At 45.9% G+C, this 22,197-nt stretch overlaps 1 protein-coding gene across 1 annotated transcript in view; it reads right to left on the bottom strand.

Moving 5' to 3' along the window:
* The window catches only part of Hydin (HYDIN axonemal central pair apparatus protein), a 362,032-nt gene that overhangs the window by 1,773 nt on the left and 338,062 nt on the right, over window positions 1-22,197 (bottom strand). Inside the window, exons 76-85 of the mRNA XM_028891069.2 lie at window positions 20,205-20,374; window positions 15,948-16,146; window positions 14,693-14,851; window positions 12,620-12,897; window positions 10,867-11,086; window positions 9,251-9,463; window positions 7,710-7,873; window positions 6,734-6,884; window positions 5,139-5,369; window positions 366-590 (exon numbers count right to left, since the gene is read on the bottom strand). Of these exons, the coding sequence (XP_028746902.2) occupies window positions 366-590; window positions 5,139-5,369; window positions 6,734-6,884; window positions 7,710-7,873; window positions 9,251-9,463; window positions 10,867-11,086; window positions 12,620-12,897; window positions 14,693-14,851; window positions 15,948-16,146; window positions 20,205-20,374 (2,010 nt within the window). The remainder of the gene's footprint in view (window positions 1-365; window positions 591-5,138; window positions 5,370-6,733; window positions 6,885-7,709; window positions 7,874-9,250; window positions 9,464-10,866; window positions 11,087-12,619; window positions 12,898-14,692; window positions 14,852-15,947; window positions 16,147-20,204; window positions 20,375-22,197) is intronic.

Below are 22,197 nucleotides of genomic sequence, written 5' to 3'. Positions count from 1 at the left end.
GGTCACAGGCTACTATGGTTTGGATGTCATCACTAAAACTCATGTTGAAAATTAATTTCTTTAGTGAGGTATTAAAGATGTGGGACCTGCTCACCCTGCAGCCTGCTCACCCTGCAGCCTGCTCACCCTGCAGCCTGCTCACCCTGCATCCCATCACCCTGTAGACCGTTCACCCTGAAGATCTTTTACCCTGCAGTCCACTCACCCCGAGTCCACCTCACCCCACACTCTGCACATTTTGCAGTCTGCTCAACCTGAAGCCTGCTCACCCCACAGTCTGATCACCCCGCAGTCCGCTCACCCCACAGTCTGATCACCCTGCAGCCCGCTTACTCCACAGCCTGTTCACCCCACAGTCTGCTCACCCTGCAGTAGTACTCTGTCTTCTGCCGGGTATAATTGGTGAACTTTGCCAACATGCTTTGGTTGCTGCCAAGAACGGTCTGGAAGTGGACAGGTTTCTCAGGAGGCGCAGGCAAGGCCTTCAGAACGAGCTCATACTGGTAGTAACCCAAGTCACTGTTGTGCAGGTTCAGTCTTCCAAAGGTTTCTCCGGCTTTTAGGGGCTGGAATTCAAATGAGAATGTTCCCTGGAAGAGAAGACAGAGGCTGTTGACATGCTGGAAGTTTGACCCATCCTCTCCCATCAAGTGACCTGCCCCAGGCCTTGAAGCAGGTGGTGGCAAAAATAAAGCTTCAGATATAAATACCGAAGCTGACCCTGAGCCTGGGAACCTCAGCCCAGGTTAGCCCATTCTCTCTCCCTTTCCTCCCCGTCTGGCTTTCTCTGTTCCAGGTATTTTTCCATCCCAAATCTCTCTGAATCTAAGAAACAGGTGTTGGCCCCTTCCTAGGGAAGCACATTTATGGAAACCAACAGGCAGTTCAAGGTCAGGCAGCCTCTTCTTTGCACAGAGTCATTCTCAGAACAGCTTCCTGGGTTCTACCTTTACTCAAAGAGAAACATTCTCTTTCCCCAGTTCTTTCAAAATGACACAGGAACCAAAGGGTATTGTTTATAATAGCAAAGAGAGAGAACGACTCAAAAGCACCCATAGGAGACTGGTTTAATGACTTGGGGTCTGCTCATCTCAGCAGAATATTATACAGCCACAAAAGAAGGAGGTCGAATTGTAATGAGAGGTGTTGATATTGTAAGTGGAAGAAAGGAGCTCTGAAGAAAATACATAAAGCTCATACTTATTTATTAAAAAATAATTTAGTGTGTGTGTGTGTGTGTGTGCGCGCGCGTGCACATATGCACTTGGCTAGACAGCAACTTTCTGGAGTTGGTTCTCTCCTGCTGCCTGTGGGACCCAAGGATCAAACTCAAGTCGTCAGGTCTGTGTGCAAGAGCCTCTACCCAATGAGCCACTTTGCTGGCCCACTTTTGTTGTTTGTGTGTAGAAAAAAGTCTGTAAGAACAGCTGTTCCTAGCCAGGCAGTGGTGGCACACACCTTTAATCCCAGCATTCAGGAGGCAGAGGCAGGTGGATCTCAGTGAGTTTGAGGCCAGCCTGGTCTACAAAGCAAGTTCCAGGACAGCCAGATCTGTTATACTAAGAAACTCTGTCTTGAAAAACCAAAACCAAAGGGAAAAAAATTCCTGGTGTTATGTTTGGGGGAACAGGGTATGGGAATCTTTACTATTTGATATACTTCTACACAGCTTGAAATGTTTTTACTATAAATAGCTAGTAATGAAACACAAAACAAACACAGGTTGGAAGACGGCTCATCAGTTCAGAACACACACTGTTCTTCTAGAGGACCAGGGTTCAAGTCCTAGAACCCATATCAGGTGGCTCATGACTACCTGTAGCTCTAGCTCTTTGGGGATCTAATACCTTTAACATCTTCAAGTGCCTGCACTCACACGCACGCACGCACGCACGCACGCACGCACGCACTCACACACACACATCATTAAAATAATTTAAAAATTAAAAACAAGAACAATTCTTATTGAAAACTAATCAGAATAAAGAGCATCACCAAAGCTATAGATGTTTAGCAAACAGAGCATGATACAAAGATGATTTTATAATCAAAGTGACATGAACGGACAAGTGCAAAAACAAATAGAGCTTACAGAAACAGACTCAAGAAGAAACAGAAAGCCTATGGAGCTGTGGAACTGAATCAAGAGCCAGGGACTGGATCAAGCAATCGAGTACTTGCCTAGCATGCCTAAGGCCCTAAATTGAATTCCTAGTATTAAAAAAAAATCATTCTGGGCAATGGTGGTGCATGCCTTTAAGCCCAGCATTCAGGACAAAGGAAGGTAGATTTCTGAGTTCAAGGCCAGTCTAGTCTACAGAGAGAGCTCCAGGACACCAGAGCTACACAAAGAGAAACTGTATTGAAAAACAAACAAAGAAAATCAGTAGCCAAACCCGGTGATGCAGGCCTCATAACTAGCTGCTCAAGAGCCTGAGACAGGAGGAGCACAAGATGAAGACCTGTCCAGGTTAGAGAATGAGCTCCAGGCCAGCCTGAGTATAATATAGTGAGAACCTGTCTCAAAAGAGCAGGGTGAGGGCGTCTGAGGAAACTGGGCCTGTAGCTCAGTGGGACAAAGCTTCCCAGGAATGCACAAGGCTCAGGGTTTAATCCCTAGCACTTCCAATTTGTTTCTTCCTTAAAGAAATTCCAGGACAGCAGGGCCGAGGAGAGGGCTTAGTAGATAAAATGCAAGCATGTCACTCCTGAGACAGGCAGTGAAAGAGTCTGTCTCCAAGCTTCTCTCCTGTGCATGCCTCTGTCCCTTTCAGGTTAGCCTCTGTCTCTTACATCTTTCACTCTAGGGAAGTGGGCCCATGTTAGAAAATGCTCTAGGGAGAGGTCCACGTGATGACTGACTGAGGCCCAGAAACCTGCCAACAGGGAGCTAAAAGCCTTTCCAGCAACCCCGTGCCCGAGTCTGGAAGCCGCTCTTCTAGTCCCAGATGGGAGGATGACTAGGTCCCTGGTTGACTGCCTGACTTGAGCCTCACGAGACACCCCTCCCCCAGCAAAGACTGCCCAGCCGAGCTGCCACAGCTGGAGTCCTGACTATCCGTGCAGAGAGCAAGCTTTTGCGTCTGACAAGATGCTAAGCTTGAGAGTAATTTGTTACGGATCAGCAGATCACAGACGATTAATTCTTAAAATAATAGAATTCCACTCAAAACCAGAGTTCTTTTTAGTTTTCTTTATTTCTTCTGAGCAACTTGGCTTCAAAACTTACATAAAAGTGAAGAGTCAGGAAGAGCTGATGTGTTCCTGAAGAGCGACAAGAGTGCAAGCTATCACCAGAGTGACTGATTGACAGCTCTATCTGATGTCAACCAACCCTTCTCTAAGTATCTGTTCATAAAACACAGAAGTATTGGCACGAGAACAGAAATTATTTTATCCCAGAGTAGCTAGAACAGACCCATGGGTGTATGAGTTTCATTTGTTTTATACATGCTTCTGCAGAGTAGAAGGAAAAGATGACATGAGATTTTTTTTTTTTTTGAGACGGGGTCTGGAGTAGCTCAAGTTGGTCTCAAACTCAATACATAGCTGAGGATGATCTTGAACTTCTGATCCTCTTTCCCATACCTCTGGAGTGCTGGGATTACAGGCATGTGTCACCATGCCCGGTTTAAAATGAGAATTTCAGCCAGTTTGAGACGATTCCTATTGACTTGGGGAACAAAGTGAAACTTGGACTCACATTATACATAGAAACCAGCTCTCTAGGTTTAGGGTAAGAGGGTAACAGTAGTTACAACATTGTTTGGACTCTCCTCAAATACCTACTCTATCCCCAAACACACAGATCAGCTAGGCTCAAAATAACAAGAACAAGCTAACATCTATAATGAAACTGCAAAGGCAACCTCAAACTCAAATGTGAGTTGTTAGAGCCAAAGTACCAAGAGCAATGAGCCTGGTGTAGTAGTAGCTCCTGCATGGTGAGGGGAGCATCAGCCCTAAGAGCCAGAGAGGCCAGATCACCGCTGAATTAAGGGGATCCGCATAATCCAGAAAACTTGGTGGGGCACTCCAGCAGAAGCTGGAGGGGTGGTTTCAGTTTAACAGCAAGCTGTTGTAATAAGATTAACCTAGTGGGGGCAGTAGAGACTCAAAAGGAGAGCCTGCACTGGTCGAGTGCAGCAACAAAAACAGGATCATGAGTTTGAGGCCGTTCTGGGTCACACAGGGAGACCCTGTCTCAAAGACACCAACCCAAACCCAACTTAACACAAAACATCACCAACAGAAACTGACCAGCTGGTTGGAGCCCACTTCTGAAGGACAGACACAATCCTGCCAACAATGGGCAGGAGAGTGGAGAAAAACCTAGATCCTGGAGATGAAGGAAGAGGTGGAGTCGTGTGAAGGGAACAGGCCAAGTTGGACAAGGGTTGGAGAGGCAGGGAAGTTAGAGTGGGGATTTTGATGAAATGTAGACAGTGAGTTTGGAATGACAAACTGAGAAAAGGACTAAAAAGTAAGTCCATCTTTCCCTCGGTTCATAATTCCTGACCATGTCCTTTTAGCCATAGTTGGAGGTTCTTATGTACCTCTTCAGAACACTCTGTATATAGGGAAGTACAAGCAACAAGGGTACAAGCATGTGTATGTGTATGTATGTACATATGTGTGCATATAAATGTGTATGTGGTGCATGTGTATACGTGTATGCATATGTATACATGTGTGTGTTTTATCCTGATATTTTATACACTTTGCTTTCTTTTTTCACACTAAGATCCATGAACCTTTGTGTGTGTGTGTGTGGTCTGGGGATCAAACCCAGGATATTCCACGCAATGCCGGGCAAAAGCTCTGCAACTAAGGTACACTTCTAGCTCTATGCTACTTTTACAATTAGCAAAAAAGATGTTTTTCCTTTAGTTTGAACAAGGCAAACAATCAACAGACAGAGTAATTATAAAGGAGTCCATACCAAAGCTAAGTGTTCCTAGTTCACATGAAGACTTTGGCTGTAGAAGAAAACATGAGGTTGACTGTCCCTTGCCATTCTTCTTGCCCTCTATCAGGGCTAGCCTACACTCAAGGGCTGCAGAACATAAACCCAGAGCCCTCATGGGTAGAAGCTTCTGTCATAGCCCTCAAGGGTCCCCTGGCAGTCAGGGCCTTACCTCGGAGTTTGCAGGCACAGCGAACTGGGAAGGTAGGCTGATGTCATTCAACTTGCACTCTGTAGAGAAGGTCACAGAATAGGGCAGGGGATTCTCCAACTTGATGGAGGCTGATGCATTCTGGCGGACTGAGGTTGTCATCTGGATGGTTTTTATAATGCCAGAAGGGATGACCCTGAAACTCACAGTGTAGTACAAGAACTCACTGGTCACCTCATTCCGGAAGATCACCTGTGTTCACAGGCAGAATAGAAAGAAGCAGGGGAGAGAAGACGTTAGCCCAGGGTTCTCTGTCCACACTCAGGTTCTCCTGCTATCTGGGAGCCTTGCTGGGCACGTGAAGCACACAGACTGGGGTGACATGGCTAGCCAGTTCTATCCCTGCCAGGCAGCCTTTCTCTTTAGGAACTGTAGTCTGGCTTGGTGCAGGCCAGAGATGATTTAAGAATCTCAGTTCACTTTAGAAGACACTAGAGCAGCATGGTTCACTGACAGAATTTTAGCAGTGGGGACAGCCAGGAAACCCCAGGGAAGAAGTGAGGTCTTCAGAGCTTCCAGCTGTAGTGGGATTCATGCCTACTGCTGTTGCTGCCAGAGTTTTAGTGAGGATGACAATGACAGAGAGCATCTCATGCTCACTGGGGGTTAGTAGATGTCAGGCTACATGATCCTCACAATGGGTCGGCAATGCCCTCACCCTTTACAGAGGAGGGAATGGAAGTGTAGCAAAGCTCAGTGTCATGTGCAAAAGATACCCTGCATGGGGTGAATCAGAGCTCACCCATACAACACTAAGTAGCCCCTCCCTACAACTAATACGCTGCTCATCTGTCAGAACTCTTCCCGGGAGAACAGCGGTGTTGGCCTGGTGTGTTTGTGGTCGTTCATACACAGCAACTTAAAACAAATTTCTTTTGGGACAGGGTCTCATGTAGCTCAGGTCAGCATACAACTCCAGAGGCAGGCCTCACACTCCTGAGCACTGGGACTTCAGGTATGTGCCACTGTGCCTGGATTTCATGTGATTACTCTTGTGGAGTAGACTCTACCCATTCGTAGTACATTGGATTGTTAATCTTGTTATTATTAGGTGGCAATTTTATGTATACAGTCTGGCTTTTACATACATTCTTTTAAAGACCTTGTCTAATTTTATACTTGAAAATCTTTCCCTCGGTGATCCCATCATGACTAACAGCTCCAAAGACTGTACATAAACAACACTCTGGCCTTCAGTCCTAACCGCTCCTGTGAGCTGTGAGTTCACACATGCTCCCCTACATCAAAGCGCTTCTCTCATTTGAAAGTTCTCCACTGACAGGATAATGTCCGTGTCCCTCCACTAGACCGTGTGCTTCGTAAGGATAGAGACCGTGCCTGGCTTTGGCCATTGCTGTGTTACCAACACTTAGCACAGAACATGGCCTAGGTGCTCCATGGATATCTATTAAGCAAATGAACGGATTAGGCAAGATAGCACGGAGTGAACACTTCCATGCCTGGGGGCGGTACCTGGAGGCTAGCACCTGCCATTCTCGAATACCCTAGGGTCAAACCGCCGGGGATTTTAGGAGGTGCCTTTGACTTGGTGATACCTTTGCGGTGTATAGTCCCTCCTTGTGGGAAAAGAAGTTCAGCTTGTAGTCTTTCTTGGAGCCAGATAGTACATCAATGTAATCAAGACCCTTCATAGTGACGCTTAGGTCTGACCTCTCTGGTTTTATCATTTCCACAATGACCCGGAATCTGGAGCAGTACAAGAGAGGAGAGGGGCGATGGGAAATGACAAGGGACACTGGAGAGACAGGGGGGTTGTCCGAAGAAGGGGAGGCCACGGGCTGGGTCTACTTTTGCTTTTCTGGAGATTGTACGGGTCTGTGTTCTAGGCTTCATTCTGTCACTAACAATGGCAGTCACTCCCATCGACTGAGCCAGGTACCCAGTAGTCCCTTCTCCATGTTATTTACAGATAGCCAGCTGTCATAATGTTTAGAGGAGGTTTGTTTCACGAACACCTCCACTTTAGGGAAGAGGAGATAGAGGCCCAAAGAAGGACGATAACATGTCAGACAACATTCGTGGCTATTGGCAGAACTGGGGTTCAGACTTAGATCTGAGCTTTTGTCCACTCTGCCAAGCAGGTGGTCTTTAGGAAGATGCACTTCTAGCCTCCATGTCTTCTCTGTGGAGAAAAGGACGAGGCCACTTGCTCCTGACCTCTGCTAGCCCTTGTCCTCTCTACCTCCTGCTGTAAGCACAGCAAGGGTTTTCTTCTCTGGCTAGTAGCTCAGGCTATAAGACACTCAACAACAACAAAGACGATGACCGTTAGGATCATCAGATCTACTATTTACTGGGCATTTATTTAAGGTAGGCAGTGCGCTACGGTCTGTAAGAATCAGCACTCAACAAGAAGACTGGGTCGTGTCCATGAGACACCTGGCACGTTGAGGGCTACGTCTCTGACTCCTCTGAGCCTGCCATTTTCTGTAAGCCCTGAGCGGAAGGACCAAACTGGACGGTGGAAGTCATCTGTTCCCCCCACCCTGACTGCTCGCCCCACTTTCTCACCTCTGGGGCTTGTTCAGCCAGTTGCTGATTGGCAAGAGCTCAGTGTAGGGAGTCTTACATGGAACTTCGCGGTAGATGTTGGCAACGGCTTTGGGGAGTTCAGCAGTTCCGTGCAGGGCATACAGCCAGCCAGTCCCATCCGGGAGGGGGAAAAAGAGAGTGCCCTTGGAAGAAGAAGTGACAGAGCAGAGTGACGCCGAAGATCCTGCATTAACAGGCACCTACCTGACCTGGAGAGGGCAAGTAAGTCTAACACTTTTATTTTAAAATTTTAACTTTTGTTGTGTGTGTTGTGTGTGTATGTGTTGTGAGTGTGTGTGTATGTGTGGTGTGTGTATATATGTGTGTGTGTGTGTGTGTGGTGTGTTTATGTATGTGTGTATGTATATGTGGTATATATGTGTGTGTATGTGTGGTGTGTGTGTGTGGGGGGTGTGTGTGGTATACACATGGGTATGTAGATGAGTGAACCTGTGTGCAACCACTTGGAGGCCAAAGGAGGATACTGCATGTCTTCCTTTATTGCTTTCCATGATATTCCTTTAAGACAGGGTTCCTCACAGACGCAGAAGCTTGTTGTATTAGATAAATAGTAAAAACTGAAGAAAATATCATTTGCTTCTAAGTGCACAGACTGACTGCCTTCCTTTTCTGACTTTTTTTTTTTGAGACAGGGTTTCCCTATGTCACCCTGGCTGTCCTGGAACTCACTATGTAGACCAGGCTGGCCTCAAACCTAGAGACCCATCTGCCTCTGCCTCCCAAGTGCTGGGATTAAAGGTATATGCCACTACTATCCAGCCTGATTTTTAAAATTATATTTCAAAAATATTTATTTTTATTATTTTTATTTATGTGTCTCTGTGTGGGCATGTGCATGTGAGTGTAGGGCCTAAAGAGGCCAGAGAGGGCATTGGAGTCCCCTGAAACTGGAATTATAGGTGGTTGTGAGTCACCCAACATAGGTATTGGGAGCCGAGCTCAGGTCCTCTGTACGAACAGCAAATGCTCATAATTGTTGAGCCATCTCTCTCCAGCCCTTAAATGACATTCTTATTTTATTTATTTGTGTGTGTGTGTGTGTGTGTGTGTACATACACATATGCCATTGGATGTGTGGAAATCAGAGGACAACTTATGAGACACAGTTCTCTCCTTCCAACATGTTGGTCTTGGGGATTGAAATTTGCAAGGCTTGGTGGCAGGCACATTTATCCGATGAGCCATCTCACTGAGCCTCTTCTGATTTTTATTACAGCTACCATGATGTTACTGATGTGCTTAAACTAAAGAGGAATTTCTCGATGCTTGGTCTAGGCCTTCATTTCAGAACCTAGCCCTCAGATTCTAAGAGATACACGGGCAAAGGGGGAAGCCACTGCCTGACAACTGTCCTGACTTCCCATTGTTCCAGGATCTGGGTACTCACTCTTTATGTGAATAGTCTTCCAACTCTGAGCTCTAAAACTGTCTTTTAGCCCCTGACTATACAGCCCCTTGCTTCCTCTGTGCCAGAGAGCAGGCGGAGGGCCTCAGTTTACCTGGTGCTTGCGGTTCTCCAGATTCATGGTGCGAGGCTTGTAGGTGATCTCATAGGGCTTGTTTTGCTGATGGGCCTCCAGGGTGATGAACTCGGGCCCTTCCCAGTGCTCGCCCTCAAAGATGGGGTGCAGATTCCAGGTCTGGTTGGTACGGTTGGAGAGCAGGATGGTCTGTGTGTGCCTGGAGCGCACTTGGCAGTTGAAGTTCACCACCTGGAAGAAGCAGGAACGTCCCTTTCCATGCCACCTCCTCTGAACTGCCTTCCAGGGGCCGGAGCTACAGTGCATGCGTGCGTGCATGTGTGCGTTCATGTGTGCGTAGGTGCGTGCGTGCGTGCGTGCGTGCGTGCGTGCGTTTGTGAGGGAGGGAGGGAGGAGAGATTTCAACAGTGGTTCCCACAGTGAATTCCAATGGACATTTTTGGGTTCCTTCTTTCTAGCACTGTGTACCCCCATATATAGATACACACATATACACACATGTACACACAAATATGAGAGAAAACATACACTACTTGTCTTTCTAAGTCTGGCTTATTTCATTAAGCTTATGATTTTGAGTTGCATACATTTTCCTGCAGTTGCCATGGTTTCACTTTTCTTTACAGCTGTGCACAGTTGCATTGTGGAGCTGCTGGACACACGCTGTCAGTCAAATCATTTCGGTGTATACATGAGGACCTGAGTTCAATTCCTAGTATCCGTGTAAAAGCCAGGTGTGGCAGGGTCTGTCTGCCAGTCCAGTATTGAGGGGAGGGAGACAGGTGAACCCCAGGAGCTCCGTGGCCAGCCATCCTAGTTGAATTTATGAGCTGCAAAAATTTACCTTCTAAGCTGGGTGGTGGTGGTGGTGGTGGTGGTGGTGGTGGTGCACACCTTTAATCCCAGCACTTGGGAGACTGAGTCATGTGGATCTCTGTGAGTTCGAGGCCAGCCTGGTCTACAGAGTGAGATCCAGGATGGCACCACAACTACATAGAGAAATCCTGTCTCGATAAACAAAACAAAACAAAAACAAAAACAAAAAAACAAAACAACAAAAAACCAAAAAAAAAAAAAAACAAAAAACAAAACAACCCAAAAAAACAAAAAACCACTTTCTACTATCCCCTGAGCCAGCTGTACCACACAAACCACTGTCGTGGCGCCCCTTGTTTATAGGAAGTGTTTCTCATCAGTTCATCAGTCTCTCTTCCTCTGACATCTGTCAACATCTGGTTTGACTCCATTAAAGCGCAAATCAAATACTGTCATTCCTCCACTCAAGACTCGAAGTCCTCCTGCTCCAGAAGAAGGAACAGAACGCTTGTGTGGCAAGCACCTCACTGGTGGAGTTATGCTCTGGTCCCTGCTCACAATTCTTAAAACAGAATTTGATCTAGGTGATCTTCTTGAGGCTGCCTTGAGGATGTAATGCTTGTATCACAAGTTGAAGAAAGAACAGGAATTAAGTAAACAAAGAGGGAAGAAAGATAATTCAAGTAGTGGGTATGGTATGTGCGGAGTCCCTGTGGCAGGGAAGAACAGGACTGGATGTTGGATGCAGGTGAAGAGGCCTGAATTCCCATGGTGGGCTTCCTCCTGCCTTTGCCCATCCCTGGCCAATGCCTGCTTGCCTCTTTTACGGCAGGTGGTCCCACGCAGATCCCGGAGAGGGTGAGGCACAGAGGATTTCCTCCTTGGATGAAGCAGAGAATGTTTTTGTAGAGACTCTCCTTTCCTATCTCCGTGGGATGGTAGGTTACTTCTAAAGCAACCTCCATGCCTGCGGTGATGTAGCCTTCTTCAGGGCTGATGGTGAAGTGAGGCTTGAATTTCTTGACATCCCATTTAAACCTTTTCCCAAACAGAAGAAGACAAGAGAGATAGTATGTTAATATTCTGGGGGTATGCAAATAAAAGACGTCACCTGGACTTCTGACAGCATGGTTCCCCACCTTGACTACTCCCTAGGGTCTAGAAGGAGGAAGCTCTGTCAGAGCAGAGGTGGTAGAAACCCTGGGCCAAGATCATTCTCTGGGTAAGGGGAATCTGCTCCCTCTGACAGCTGAACAGGGGTGAGAGGTGGCTGCACTTATTGTCCATGAGTGACAGCTGGGAAATGTGCGTATGAACATGTACACATGTGTTCCCAAGGCTGCATAGCTAGTGAGGGGCTAGACTAGGACCACAGTCCTCTAAGAGTGTAGCCCTGACCACCTCACGCATTACCGGTTTAGATCCAGAAGGGTGGTGACCAGCCCTTCATGTGAGAGTTATGCCTGTTCTTGGTGGCACTGGGATCCTGATGACCCATGGGGCCATCCCTGTGATTGGGCACTTGGCATGGGCAGAAGGCAGAGGATGAATGGTGCAGCACAGTCCTTCTAAAACAGGGCTGCCAGATAACATCCCGCTTGGTGGCATAACACTGAGTCTATATGGTGAGGACCCCTGGGGTATGTTGTGGGCAGCCTGGACAGCCATGACAATCCATGAGCAGCAAGAGGGGAGAGCCTGGGTTCTGGCCCTGTCTTTTCATTTCTTGGAGGTGGAATCTCTAAGCCTCACCTCATCTCTGAAATAAGGCTGTAAAGCACCTACCCTGGAGACTGGGTTGATTCCAGGCAAGCATGCCCAGCCTTGCACCCCTGCTTACTGATACTTATGTGATTTGGGAGAAAGCTAATCTTTTTATACTTCATTTATACTAAAACAGATTGAGAATTGTATTACTGGTATTTTCTCTAATTCTGTTTGATGGGAACGACACCTGGAGAGCACACCTTGTCCCCATATGTCTCCCACACTCTTCTCTCCTCTTCCTCCATCCCTTTCTCCCTACCTCTTTCTTTCCTTTCTTTTTTGTCATGTTGGGAGTTGAACTCAGAGCCTTGCACGTGCTATGCAAAGGCTCTACCACTGAGCTACATCCCCAGCATCCCCTCCCCCTTTAAACAAGGTTTCATATAATCCAGGCTAACCTGGCCTTGAACATATCTAGCCAGAGCTGCCTTCAACTACTGATCCTCCTGCCTCCACTTCCCGTTCCTCAGGTGCTAGAATTATATAGTGTACCACCATGCCTGGCCTTAGTTCTTTTTCTTTCTTTCTTTTTTTTTTTTTTTTAAGACAGGGTATCACTATGCATTTTAAATCCTCCCTCCTAAGTATCTCAACTACAGAGATTATTTTATAGTACCAGTGGTCTAGAGTTGTTGAGATTAAGTTGGGAGACCATATGATGGGCATATACCAGGATTGTACCAATGTTTTCTACCATGTAATCACTGTTGTAGCTGTTACTGTGATGTTTCCTTTGAGGAACAGAATTTAGAGATGTAGATGTCTGCTACAGCCTCTGGTGGGAGACACCGCTGTCCATCCTACCTTGCACCCACATCGCCTGTGTTCATCATGAGGATGCGCTTTGTGGCTTGTGTCTGGTACACAACAGGACCAAAGGGAAGATGGTCCTGGTCCAGGGAAATCTCTAGGGCCTGACAGCAGCCGCTAAGGAGAAAGAGGGGACGCAGTAGTCCCATCCATTCCATGAACACCTCCTCAGAGAAAAGAGGGATGCGCTTCTTGGGGGCAAAGGTAATTTCTAGCTTGCAGATTTCTTTGGGCTTCAGGGTGATATTGTTGAAGGGCTCCAAGGTGATGACCTAGACAGAAAGACAACGTGACTCAGAAGCTGAAGGCAGGGAGGCTCCTCAGGCCCCCGTGTCCTGAGGTCTTGCTGCTGGGGCTCTCAGCCCAGGGATCAAATCTCATATGTTACCAGCTGGGTCATCTTTGACAAGTTACTCAAACTCTCCCCTTTGCTTGTCCTTCAGTGAAGGGCAAGATCACGTCTGTAAAATGTGGGGCACATGACAGGGATCCAACAACTGCTAATTTCCTGTACTGTTCCATTTTTCAGCTCCTTTGGGCATTTCATTCTTCCTTCCTCCTCCATGGTAGAGGAAACAGTAGCAGGAAACATGAAACAAGGAGCATCAATCCAGTCTTTCTCAAGTGCTCCCTCAAGTGCTCCCAGATGGGAGAGCATCAGGTTCTGTGAACTAAGCCAGACTCAGAAATACAAGATCACATGTTTCCTCTCATATGTATTCTTGACTTAACTATACACACACACACATGTGCACACGCACGCTTTGCAAGGAGCAGGAGGACTATGAGTGAAGAGGAAATGGTCTAAAGGAGGGGGAGAGGGAACAAGACAGGATGGGGGTGGGGAAGAAATGCAAAGCACTCTATGCTTTTTCTCCTGTGCTGACTCTAGATTTAACATCTGCAAACACACACACACACACACACATATGATAAGAAAGCAGAAGAGACTTTCTGAGGGGAGAAAGGGGAACAGCAGGAGTGGGGAACAGGGATAGGAAAGGAGAGTTGGGGGTGGTAAATAAGAACAGGGTACAATCACATACATACATGTGTGTGCAAAAATGTCATAATGAGCTGGGAGTGGTGGCACATGCCTTTAATCCCTGAACTCAAGAGGTAGAGGCAGGCGGATCTCTGAATTCCAGGCCAGCTTGGTCTACAGAGTGAGTTCCAGGACAGCCAGGGCTACACAGAGAAACCCTGTCTCAAAAAAATTAACAAAACAAAACAAGCAAACAAACAAATTAAAAGGTCGTGATAAAACTATTATTTTGTGTGCTAACTAAAAACACAAATAATGAAGAGTAAGTACTGGGCCTAATAAAACACAGACCCCAGGCTTTGCTCAGGCCAGCTGAATCAGTGTGTCGGGGATGGTCTAGAACCTGCATTTTCTAAAGTTCCCCAGGTGACTTGTATTCTAAAGTTCGGGAGCCACTGCATAAATGCCTATCTGGCTTCCTCTTTCCCCTTAGTCCTGGTAAAAAGCAAACCCAAATCTGTTGTAAGGAAGCCAGCTCCTTACACTCTCTGTCCAGAGTGCAGAGCAGTCGGCAGGCCGGCACGGAGGGAGGCTGCAGGGAGTGTGAGGAGGGCACAGGAGAAAACAGTTCTGGGGATTTCCCAAATGGCATGACTTTGGGAGCTAGCCTGAGGTAACAGCTCAAGACAGGTCACTTTAACAACTCTGGTTACCCCCTAAGGGGCAATTTGATAAAGCCATCTGAGGGTACAGTTCGCTGGCAGAGCACTTGTACACTAAGTGAAAGATCCTGGGTTCTATTCCCACCCCTGATAAAGAGACCAACCAACCAAGCAAACACTGATCCAGCCAGGCTGTTAATGGCCCTGACCTGCTGGGACTGAGGAGTTTTGTTTTGGATTTCTGAAGAATGGGGAATAAAGAGTTTCCCCTCTTTGTCTGCATGGGATGGTGGGCAATATGGAGTCCTGGGATGGGATACTCTCTGGGTTTCTTGCTCTGGCTGGCCTCTCATAGCCAATTTTTCTATATCCTGCAAACCCCCATGGCCTGCTCCAGTCCCCCCATTTCCCTACACTGACCTTGGCTTCCTGGAGTTCTGGAATGGAGAACATGACAGACTGGTTAAAGGTGAGCTGTGCAAGGCTGTTGTTCATGATGGAAACAGTTTTCTTTACAACCTGTCCTGGCAGGACAGCTCCTAACTTCACGATCCTGTTGGCTGGATCTAGAACCAAGATCTGTGTGACCAGAAAGAGTGGAGAGCAGAGTTTGTCAGTCAATGTGGAAAACAAACACGATGCTTATGTCCGCAGAAGCATGGGCAGCTCCCTCTTTCCATGACCTAATTGCTTCAGGTCAGGTGCTCCTTCATTTCATCACTAGCTTCCCCAACCCTGGAGACATGAGCATTGGAACCTCTGAAACCTGTAGAAGGGATTTCCCCTCTCTGTGTAACTCATCTCCATCAATGTGCACGCGTGAGACCACACACACACACATACACACACACACATACACACACACACAAACACACACACACAAACACACACACACACACACACACACACACACACACCTGTGACTTTCTTTTGTTCTGACTATAAAAGCTCACACAGCCTTTTGGATTGTGGACCATACCCCCAGGTTAACCCAGATCTTGCTACCAACCCTTGGTCACTCATATTTGGCTCACAATGAATTTTTTCTAATTCTCTTTGGAGCAAGAGTTGTGCTTTGTGTTGATAAGACACAAGAGGTGGCAATGTCCCTTGAATTTTTTTCAGACTTCTCAAACCTTCTGTTACAATACAAATACTGCCACCAGAAAAAGACCAGACAGACATAGTTATCAGCTGCTAGTTTCACAGGGGTGACTATCAGGACCATTGCCTACAGGTCTGGGTCACCTGGGCAGGAGGAGTTTCTGAATGTAATCCTGGAACCCACAGCTGGCTGAGAACCTTCACCAGTGAGGGTGAGAAGGAGGGATAGTTCACAGCTGACCCCATGTCTGCATAAGCCATGATGTCCAGTGGGATGTTGTATGTGACACTTCTCCAAGAAGACGCTGAACACTTCTAAGTGCTTGCAGTTGTCAGAGTTCATCAGTACAGTGATTCTGAGTAGGAGCTGGGGTTCCCTTGAGCCTAGCTGAAAAATTCCTCCCCACCTTTTGTGAGTAGGGGCACCATCTTGGTGGGGCCAGATGATATTGGGTGGAGCAATCCCAGGAATAGAGGAGAGGAGGAGGTGGAGAGGTGTGTGGGTTCTAGTGAGCAGGAGTCTGGGAAGAGGAAGGAGGAGGGTTCTGAAGCCCCGCCCACTGTCTCTTACCTTCAATTCTGTACCTTTCCCTCTGATCTCCACTGTCTGTTGAGAGAGCCCATTGATTTCAAAGGGGATGAGCTCTCGGTAGCTGATCGCTTCCCGAGGGTAAAAGGTAATTGGGATCTCCAGTGTCTTCCCTGGCTTTATCACGTCCACGTTGAAGTTCACCTCAACATGTGTGGTGTTGGTGTATAAACAATCTAGGCTGGGGAAGACCAAGAGGAAGGGGGGGGGGTAAGCACCAGGAAGGCAGAACTGGAGAGACTGATGGGTCCCCTATGCTTTCTGGGCTGAAAGGTGACCGATTTCCTGCCCTGCTGTCCTAGAGTCAGAGGAATCACCAACAATCTGGAAGGGATGGCAGCAATGACCGGCTCATGTTCGTTCAGGTGCAGTCAAGTTATTCAGCCTAAGTCACATCCTGAGGTGTGGGTGGGAGCAGATCTCAAACCCAAAAGTTCACACTTTCAATCCATTGATGCCCTTTTTCTTGAAAATGCCTCTCAAAGTCTTGCACTCTTTCACAAGGGGAAAGCGCTTCAGAAGTCACTGGTGACAAAGCTCAGTGGGGTGCAGTGCTCTAGAGTTGGGCAGACAGGAGCGTGGATCAGGATCTGCCAGTAACTACCCATGTGACCATGTGACATGGGAAAATTTGCTCAGGGCATTCAGATCTGCTCCCTTACCTGTAAAATGGGGTTAGTGGCAGCTACTTCATAGGGTTGTTGTAGGAATTAAATGAGATAGTTATGAAAGCACTTTTTAAAACTTATTTTATTTAAAATAATTTTTAAAAGATTTATTTTATCTTCATTTTTATATGTATGAATGTCTTGCCTGTGTATGTATATATGTACACTGTGTATGCCTGGCACCCTCAGAGGTCAGATGAAAGATCATCTCTACCCTACTCCCCCTTGGAGAGCACCTAGACTTTTCTAGGAGAACGTCTCCTCATCTTCCTGATGTGTTTTTGGAGAAGGGGTTTACCTTAATGGATGCACAGAGTTCAAGGCTTTTAAGTAGACTGACATGATATCAAACTGTAAACGGAATACTATAAGTAGATATGATTTAAAGTATTTATTTTTATTTTGTGTCTATGAGTGTTTGCCTACATGTATATATGCATACCACATGCATGCCAGAGGTCAGAAGAAGATGTTAGATACCCTGGAACTGGAGTTAGAGATGCTTATAAGCCATGATGTGGGTGCTCGGAATGGAATGTGGGTCCTCTGCAAGGGTAGCAAGTGCTCCTAACCACTGAACCATCTCTCCATCTTGGTAGGTAAGATTTTAAATTTATTTAAAACTAAATGGCAGTCTTGTGATTTAATATCTGGAATAATAACAGCAGTAGCAGCAGCTAACAGTAAGAGTTCCAGACACTGTTCTAAGTACTGCTTCCTATGGCATTTAAAATGTTTTGTTAACTTAAGCTTTTTCATGGCAATGAGACACATCTGCTTCTGGCAGCACCAATTACTTCAAAGAGGATGATGGGCATCGAAGAAACTCCTTATGGAGTTTGCTTTCAATGTGGCAATGCTAGCCATTTGGGCAAGAAGCTGCTCTTGCCTGGACTGCTTGGCAGTATGCTGTATAAACTGGATATGCAGGATCCACAGGAAAGTGACTGCTAAACTTTACCAAAATAGGCAGGACAGTTCTTCAGATTTCCTGCTTCACTGAAAAGCTTGCCAGATACTCTAGGCCTGTAGGCTGAGGATGGATGTGTCAACATTACAGAAGAATTTTGGGTGACTGTCCAGGCAGCCAGATGTCTCTGTCATTTCTAGAGTTTTGGAAGTTGCTTACAACCCTCTTCTGGGGTCTTTGATGTAGTTGAAGACTTGATAGTTATAATTATAGTTTTCCTAAATTATGATAAAAGGTAAATTGGATATGAAACTTTAGACTCACAAAGATAGGATAGATAATAGAGTATTTTTTAATTTTGCCAAATAGTCTGGATACTGTAACTGACTCTTACTTGATAATTGTTTTTGTTGTACATAATTTTACTATGTTAAAGTTAAAACCTTCCTTTTTGATTAGACAGAAAGGGGGAAATACTGTGGGATGTCCTTCTGTATGCTGTGAATGTGTCTCTCTCATTGGTTGATAATGAAGTTGTTTGGTCTACAGCCAGGCAGAATAAGGCTTGGCGGGAAAGCCAGAGATACAGGGAGATAAAGAAGGGCAGAGTCAGAGAGATGCCAGTCTGCTACCACTGAAGAAGGAAGATATATAGAAAATGAGGTAACAAGCCATGAACCCACATGGCAAAACATATGGGTTAATTTAAATGTAAGAGTTAGCTAGTAATAAGCCTGAGCCATTGGGCAAACATTTATAATTAATATAAGCCTCTGAGGGATTATTTGGAAACAGTTGCAGGATGGGGTGGGGCAGAGAAAAACCTCCATTTACAGCTTCCAGATGTGGTCTCCTACTTTAGGCAAGGAGACAGGCATAGAGAATTAAAAAATTTAAAATATGGGTTTGGCATGGTGGTACATATCTGTAATCCTAGTACTTAGGAGGCTGAGATAGAAGGATTATGAGTTTGAGGCCAGCCTGGGCTACATAGTGAGATCTAAGCCAGCTTGGTCCACACAGTGAGACTTCATCTCAAAACTAACAGACAATACACTCCCCCACAACAACAAAAACAAAAAGAGTAAAACAAAATAAATTTGCTCAGTGTCACAGCTATGAAAGAGTTGATATTTGAACTTGGGGTTATGCCATCCGATGTGGTAGTGACAAGACACAGTAGTAATTAAAGTTAAAATTAATTAAAATTAAATTAAAATGCAGTTCTTTGGTTACACCAAGCTACATACAGCTAAAGGCCATCATATTGGACAGCGTAGATAACAATGTTTTTCCACTGCGCAATGTTCTCTGTAGGGCTGATACAGAGATATGTGCATGAAACAGATCAGTGGCTGAACTAGATTCTCTTATTTGGTCTGAAAAGAGGTGTAGAGACCTGGACTGAAACATTCTACAGGGGTGATACAGGCAGGCTGGGTTTTATCTGGAAGATTTAGGCTCAGCACAGACCTGCTAATTACTGCAGAGCAATTCACTTTTAAACGCTCTCACCTTCTTTCCAAATCTATTGCATGAGGAAATGAAACAGAAGCTACTGGAATTTGCATTAGGTAGTCATTTGACACAGCCTTCTCGTGGTGGCTTGAGAGAAAATGGCCCCCAAAGGGAGTGGCACTATTAGGAGGTGTGGCCATGTTGGAGTAGGTTTGGTTTTGTTGGAGGAAGTGTGTCACTGTGGGGGCGGGCTTTGAGGTCTTTTTCTCAAGTTTCGCTCAGTGTGACAGCCAGTTGACTTCCTGTTGCCTGCAAGATGTAGCACTCTCAGGTCCAGCACCATGTCTGCCTGCATGGTAGCATCATGCTCCCCATCCTGCTGCTGCTGGACTGAACCTCTGAAACTGTAAGCCACCACCTCAGTTAGATGTTTTCTTTGTAAGAGTTGCCGTGTCTTCACAGCAATGTGAAGTCTGGTGTCTCTTCACAGCAATAAAAACCCAAACTAAGACACCTCTACAAATCAAAAAGAGGATGTTTAGCAGGAAACTCATGGATGCCCAAGTATTCATATTAATGGTGGAGATAGGGAACCAGGATTAATGCCACCTGTGCTGGACGTTTCTCATCATTTCTCTCTTGGTAAAATGAACTAGTTAGCATCACCTGTCAACTTGATACAGTCTAGAATCATCTGGAAAAAAAAAAGAGTCTTAATTGTGTAAGTGTCTTTAGTGGGTTGGTCTGTTGGAGTGTCTATGGGGGATTGTCTTGACTGTTAACTGATACAGGAGGGCTCAGCTCACTATGGGTGGCACCATCCCTGGGCAGATGGTCCTGGCCTATAAGAGAATGAGTTAAACCTGAGTCTGAGGGTGAGCCGTGAAGCAGCATTCCTCCATGGTTTCTGCTGTACTTCCTTGGTTGTGAGTTCCCTGGTAGGAGGTAAGGCTCAGTGGAGTAGCCAAGCAGTTCTGGCTTCAATTCCTGCCCCAAGTTCCTGCTCTGACTTCCCTCCATGATGGACTGTGACCTGGATGTGTCAGATGAAATAAACCCTTCCCTCACCTGAGCTGCTGTTGGTCAGAGAGCTTTATTGCAGCAACAGAGATGAAATTAGAAGACAGGACGTCCCCTACATGGAGGTTGTAGACTCCTCAAGTTGTTGTGGAATCATCTTACCTCTCTGTGAAGACTGCTTACCTCATAGAGGTTTCTTCTTTGTTGGTGACAACGAGGGTTTGTTTGTATGGCGGCATCCCAGCTTGGTAGATGAAGCAAGTCCCAAAGTTGTGGCTGGTGAAGGAGAAATGGACAGCTGGGCTCACAGCACAGCCTAAGATGTTGCATATGAACGTTGGGCCATGGCTGATCTGCAAGGAGAGATGGGCCAGAGGCCTGTAATTAGAGGTAGGAAGACAGGGCAATTGCATCCACAGGATAAGAAAGAAAGTGGTTGGTGCTTTACAAATTACAGGTTTCGGGGTGCCATCTCCAGAGAGTCTGTTTCAATAGGACTGAGTTTATTTGTTTACAGTTTGCTACTCTAATCAGAGTCTACACTGGCTCTTGCTCTGTTCCTATAGCCTGAAGACAGAGTGGCTGGCAGAAATGGCTAATTATCATACAGGGTGGGACTGTGGTTGCCAACAGGTCTAAGTGAAAGGCTGATTTCTCATCTTCCCTTGTGTTTCAGGGTAGCCATTGGATATAGTTCTGCCATTGGGTTGTAACTAAGAGATAAAAGCACAGCTGAGTGGTGATGGTGCATGCCTTTAATCCCAGCACTTGGGAGGCAGAGTGATTTCTGTGAGTTTGAGGCCAGCATGGTTTACAGAGTGAGTTCCAGGACACCAAGGCTACACAAAGAAACCCTGTCTTAAAATATCAAAACAATAATAACAATAACAAAAACAAAAGATAAAGGGGGGTCTCCTATCTTGTTTAAATGAGTAAAGTCTATCTATCTATCTATCTATCTATCTATCTATCTATCTATCTATCATCTATCTATCATCTATCTATCTATCATCTATCTATCTATCTATCTATCTATCTATCTATCTATCTATCTATTATCTATCTATCTAACTATCTATCTATCATCTATCTATCTATCTATCTATCTATCTATCTATCTATCTATCTATCTAATGTGTATGGGTATTTTACTTGCATATATGTATGTGTACTACATGAATGCAGAACCTGTGAAGGTCCTGGGGACAGGGATTACAGTTTCCAGCTGCCATTGGGGTGCTGGGAATCAAACTCAGGTCCTCTGGAAGAGCAGCCAGTGCTCTTAACCACTGAGCTATCTCTCTCTGGCCTGTGGGCAAAGTCTTTTACTTCCTTCTTGTTCTCACCCTGGAATGCTAGAGGTAAGAATTGATGGCCTCCTCAACAGTATTTCAGGCCCACGATATGCATATGTCCATGTGATACATGGCTGTCTTGATGCGGTGAATATGCTGAAGCTTCTCAAAGACCCCTGTAAACAGATACTCCTCTAACTTGTCCCTTTGTCCCCAAGTGCTACTGCCACCGTAGGCGGCTGCAACTGTTTGACACTTGTTACTGATTATTCTGGACAAATATCCCATAACAAAAGAAGGTGTAAAGTGGCCTAACTTTGATTCGGTTGAAATGAAAATAAGCCCTGTGAATAGAGAGAGGTTCCCATTGGACTTCTAGATTGGGGACTGACGAGATGGCTCATGGGTAAAGGGCACGCACACACACAGGAACTTCTAGAGTGGGATAATAATGACAGTTCCTTTTCAGTGGAGCTTTTGAGGCAGTCCAAACTGACTCTTCCTGCTCCGGTGTCTAAGAGGTTACCCGTCGGTATGGTTCACTGCAGAGCTCTTGTCTACCCAGACTGCTGCAGAGACTGGGGGATGCTGGAAGGTGGGAATAGGGTGAACTGAACACTGCAGACCTCATTGTTTTTATGGATCTGAAGTCATTCTGGTATAAATGCTTCTAGGACAGTCACTTTCTATAGTTCTGAGGAAGCTGGATTTGCCAGTGTTGTCCCTGACGTCAGAGTACCTTTTAGATGTCCTTATCTGACATCACTGTTCTCAGCTTTTCATTTAACACTTCATCTCGGAGAGTGTTGTGTGTATGCCTTCTCTGCCCTATCCAGCCCTCCCACTTGCTTTAATGTCTGAATAGAATCACAGTGTGTGGT

Source organism: Peromyscus leucopus, chromosome 5, assembly GCF_004664715.2.
Source record: "Peromyscus leucopus breed LL Stock chromosome 5, UCI_PerLeu_2.1, whole genome shotgun sequence".
NCBI classification, from domain to species: Eukaryota; Metazoa; Chordata; class Mammalia; order Rodentia; family Cricetidae; genus Peromyscus; species Peromyscus leucopus.
This window is presented reverse-complemented; position numbering and strand designations above follow the sequence as displayed.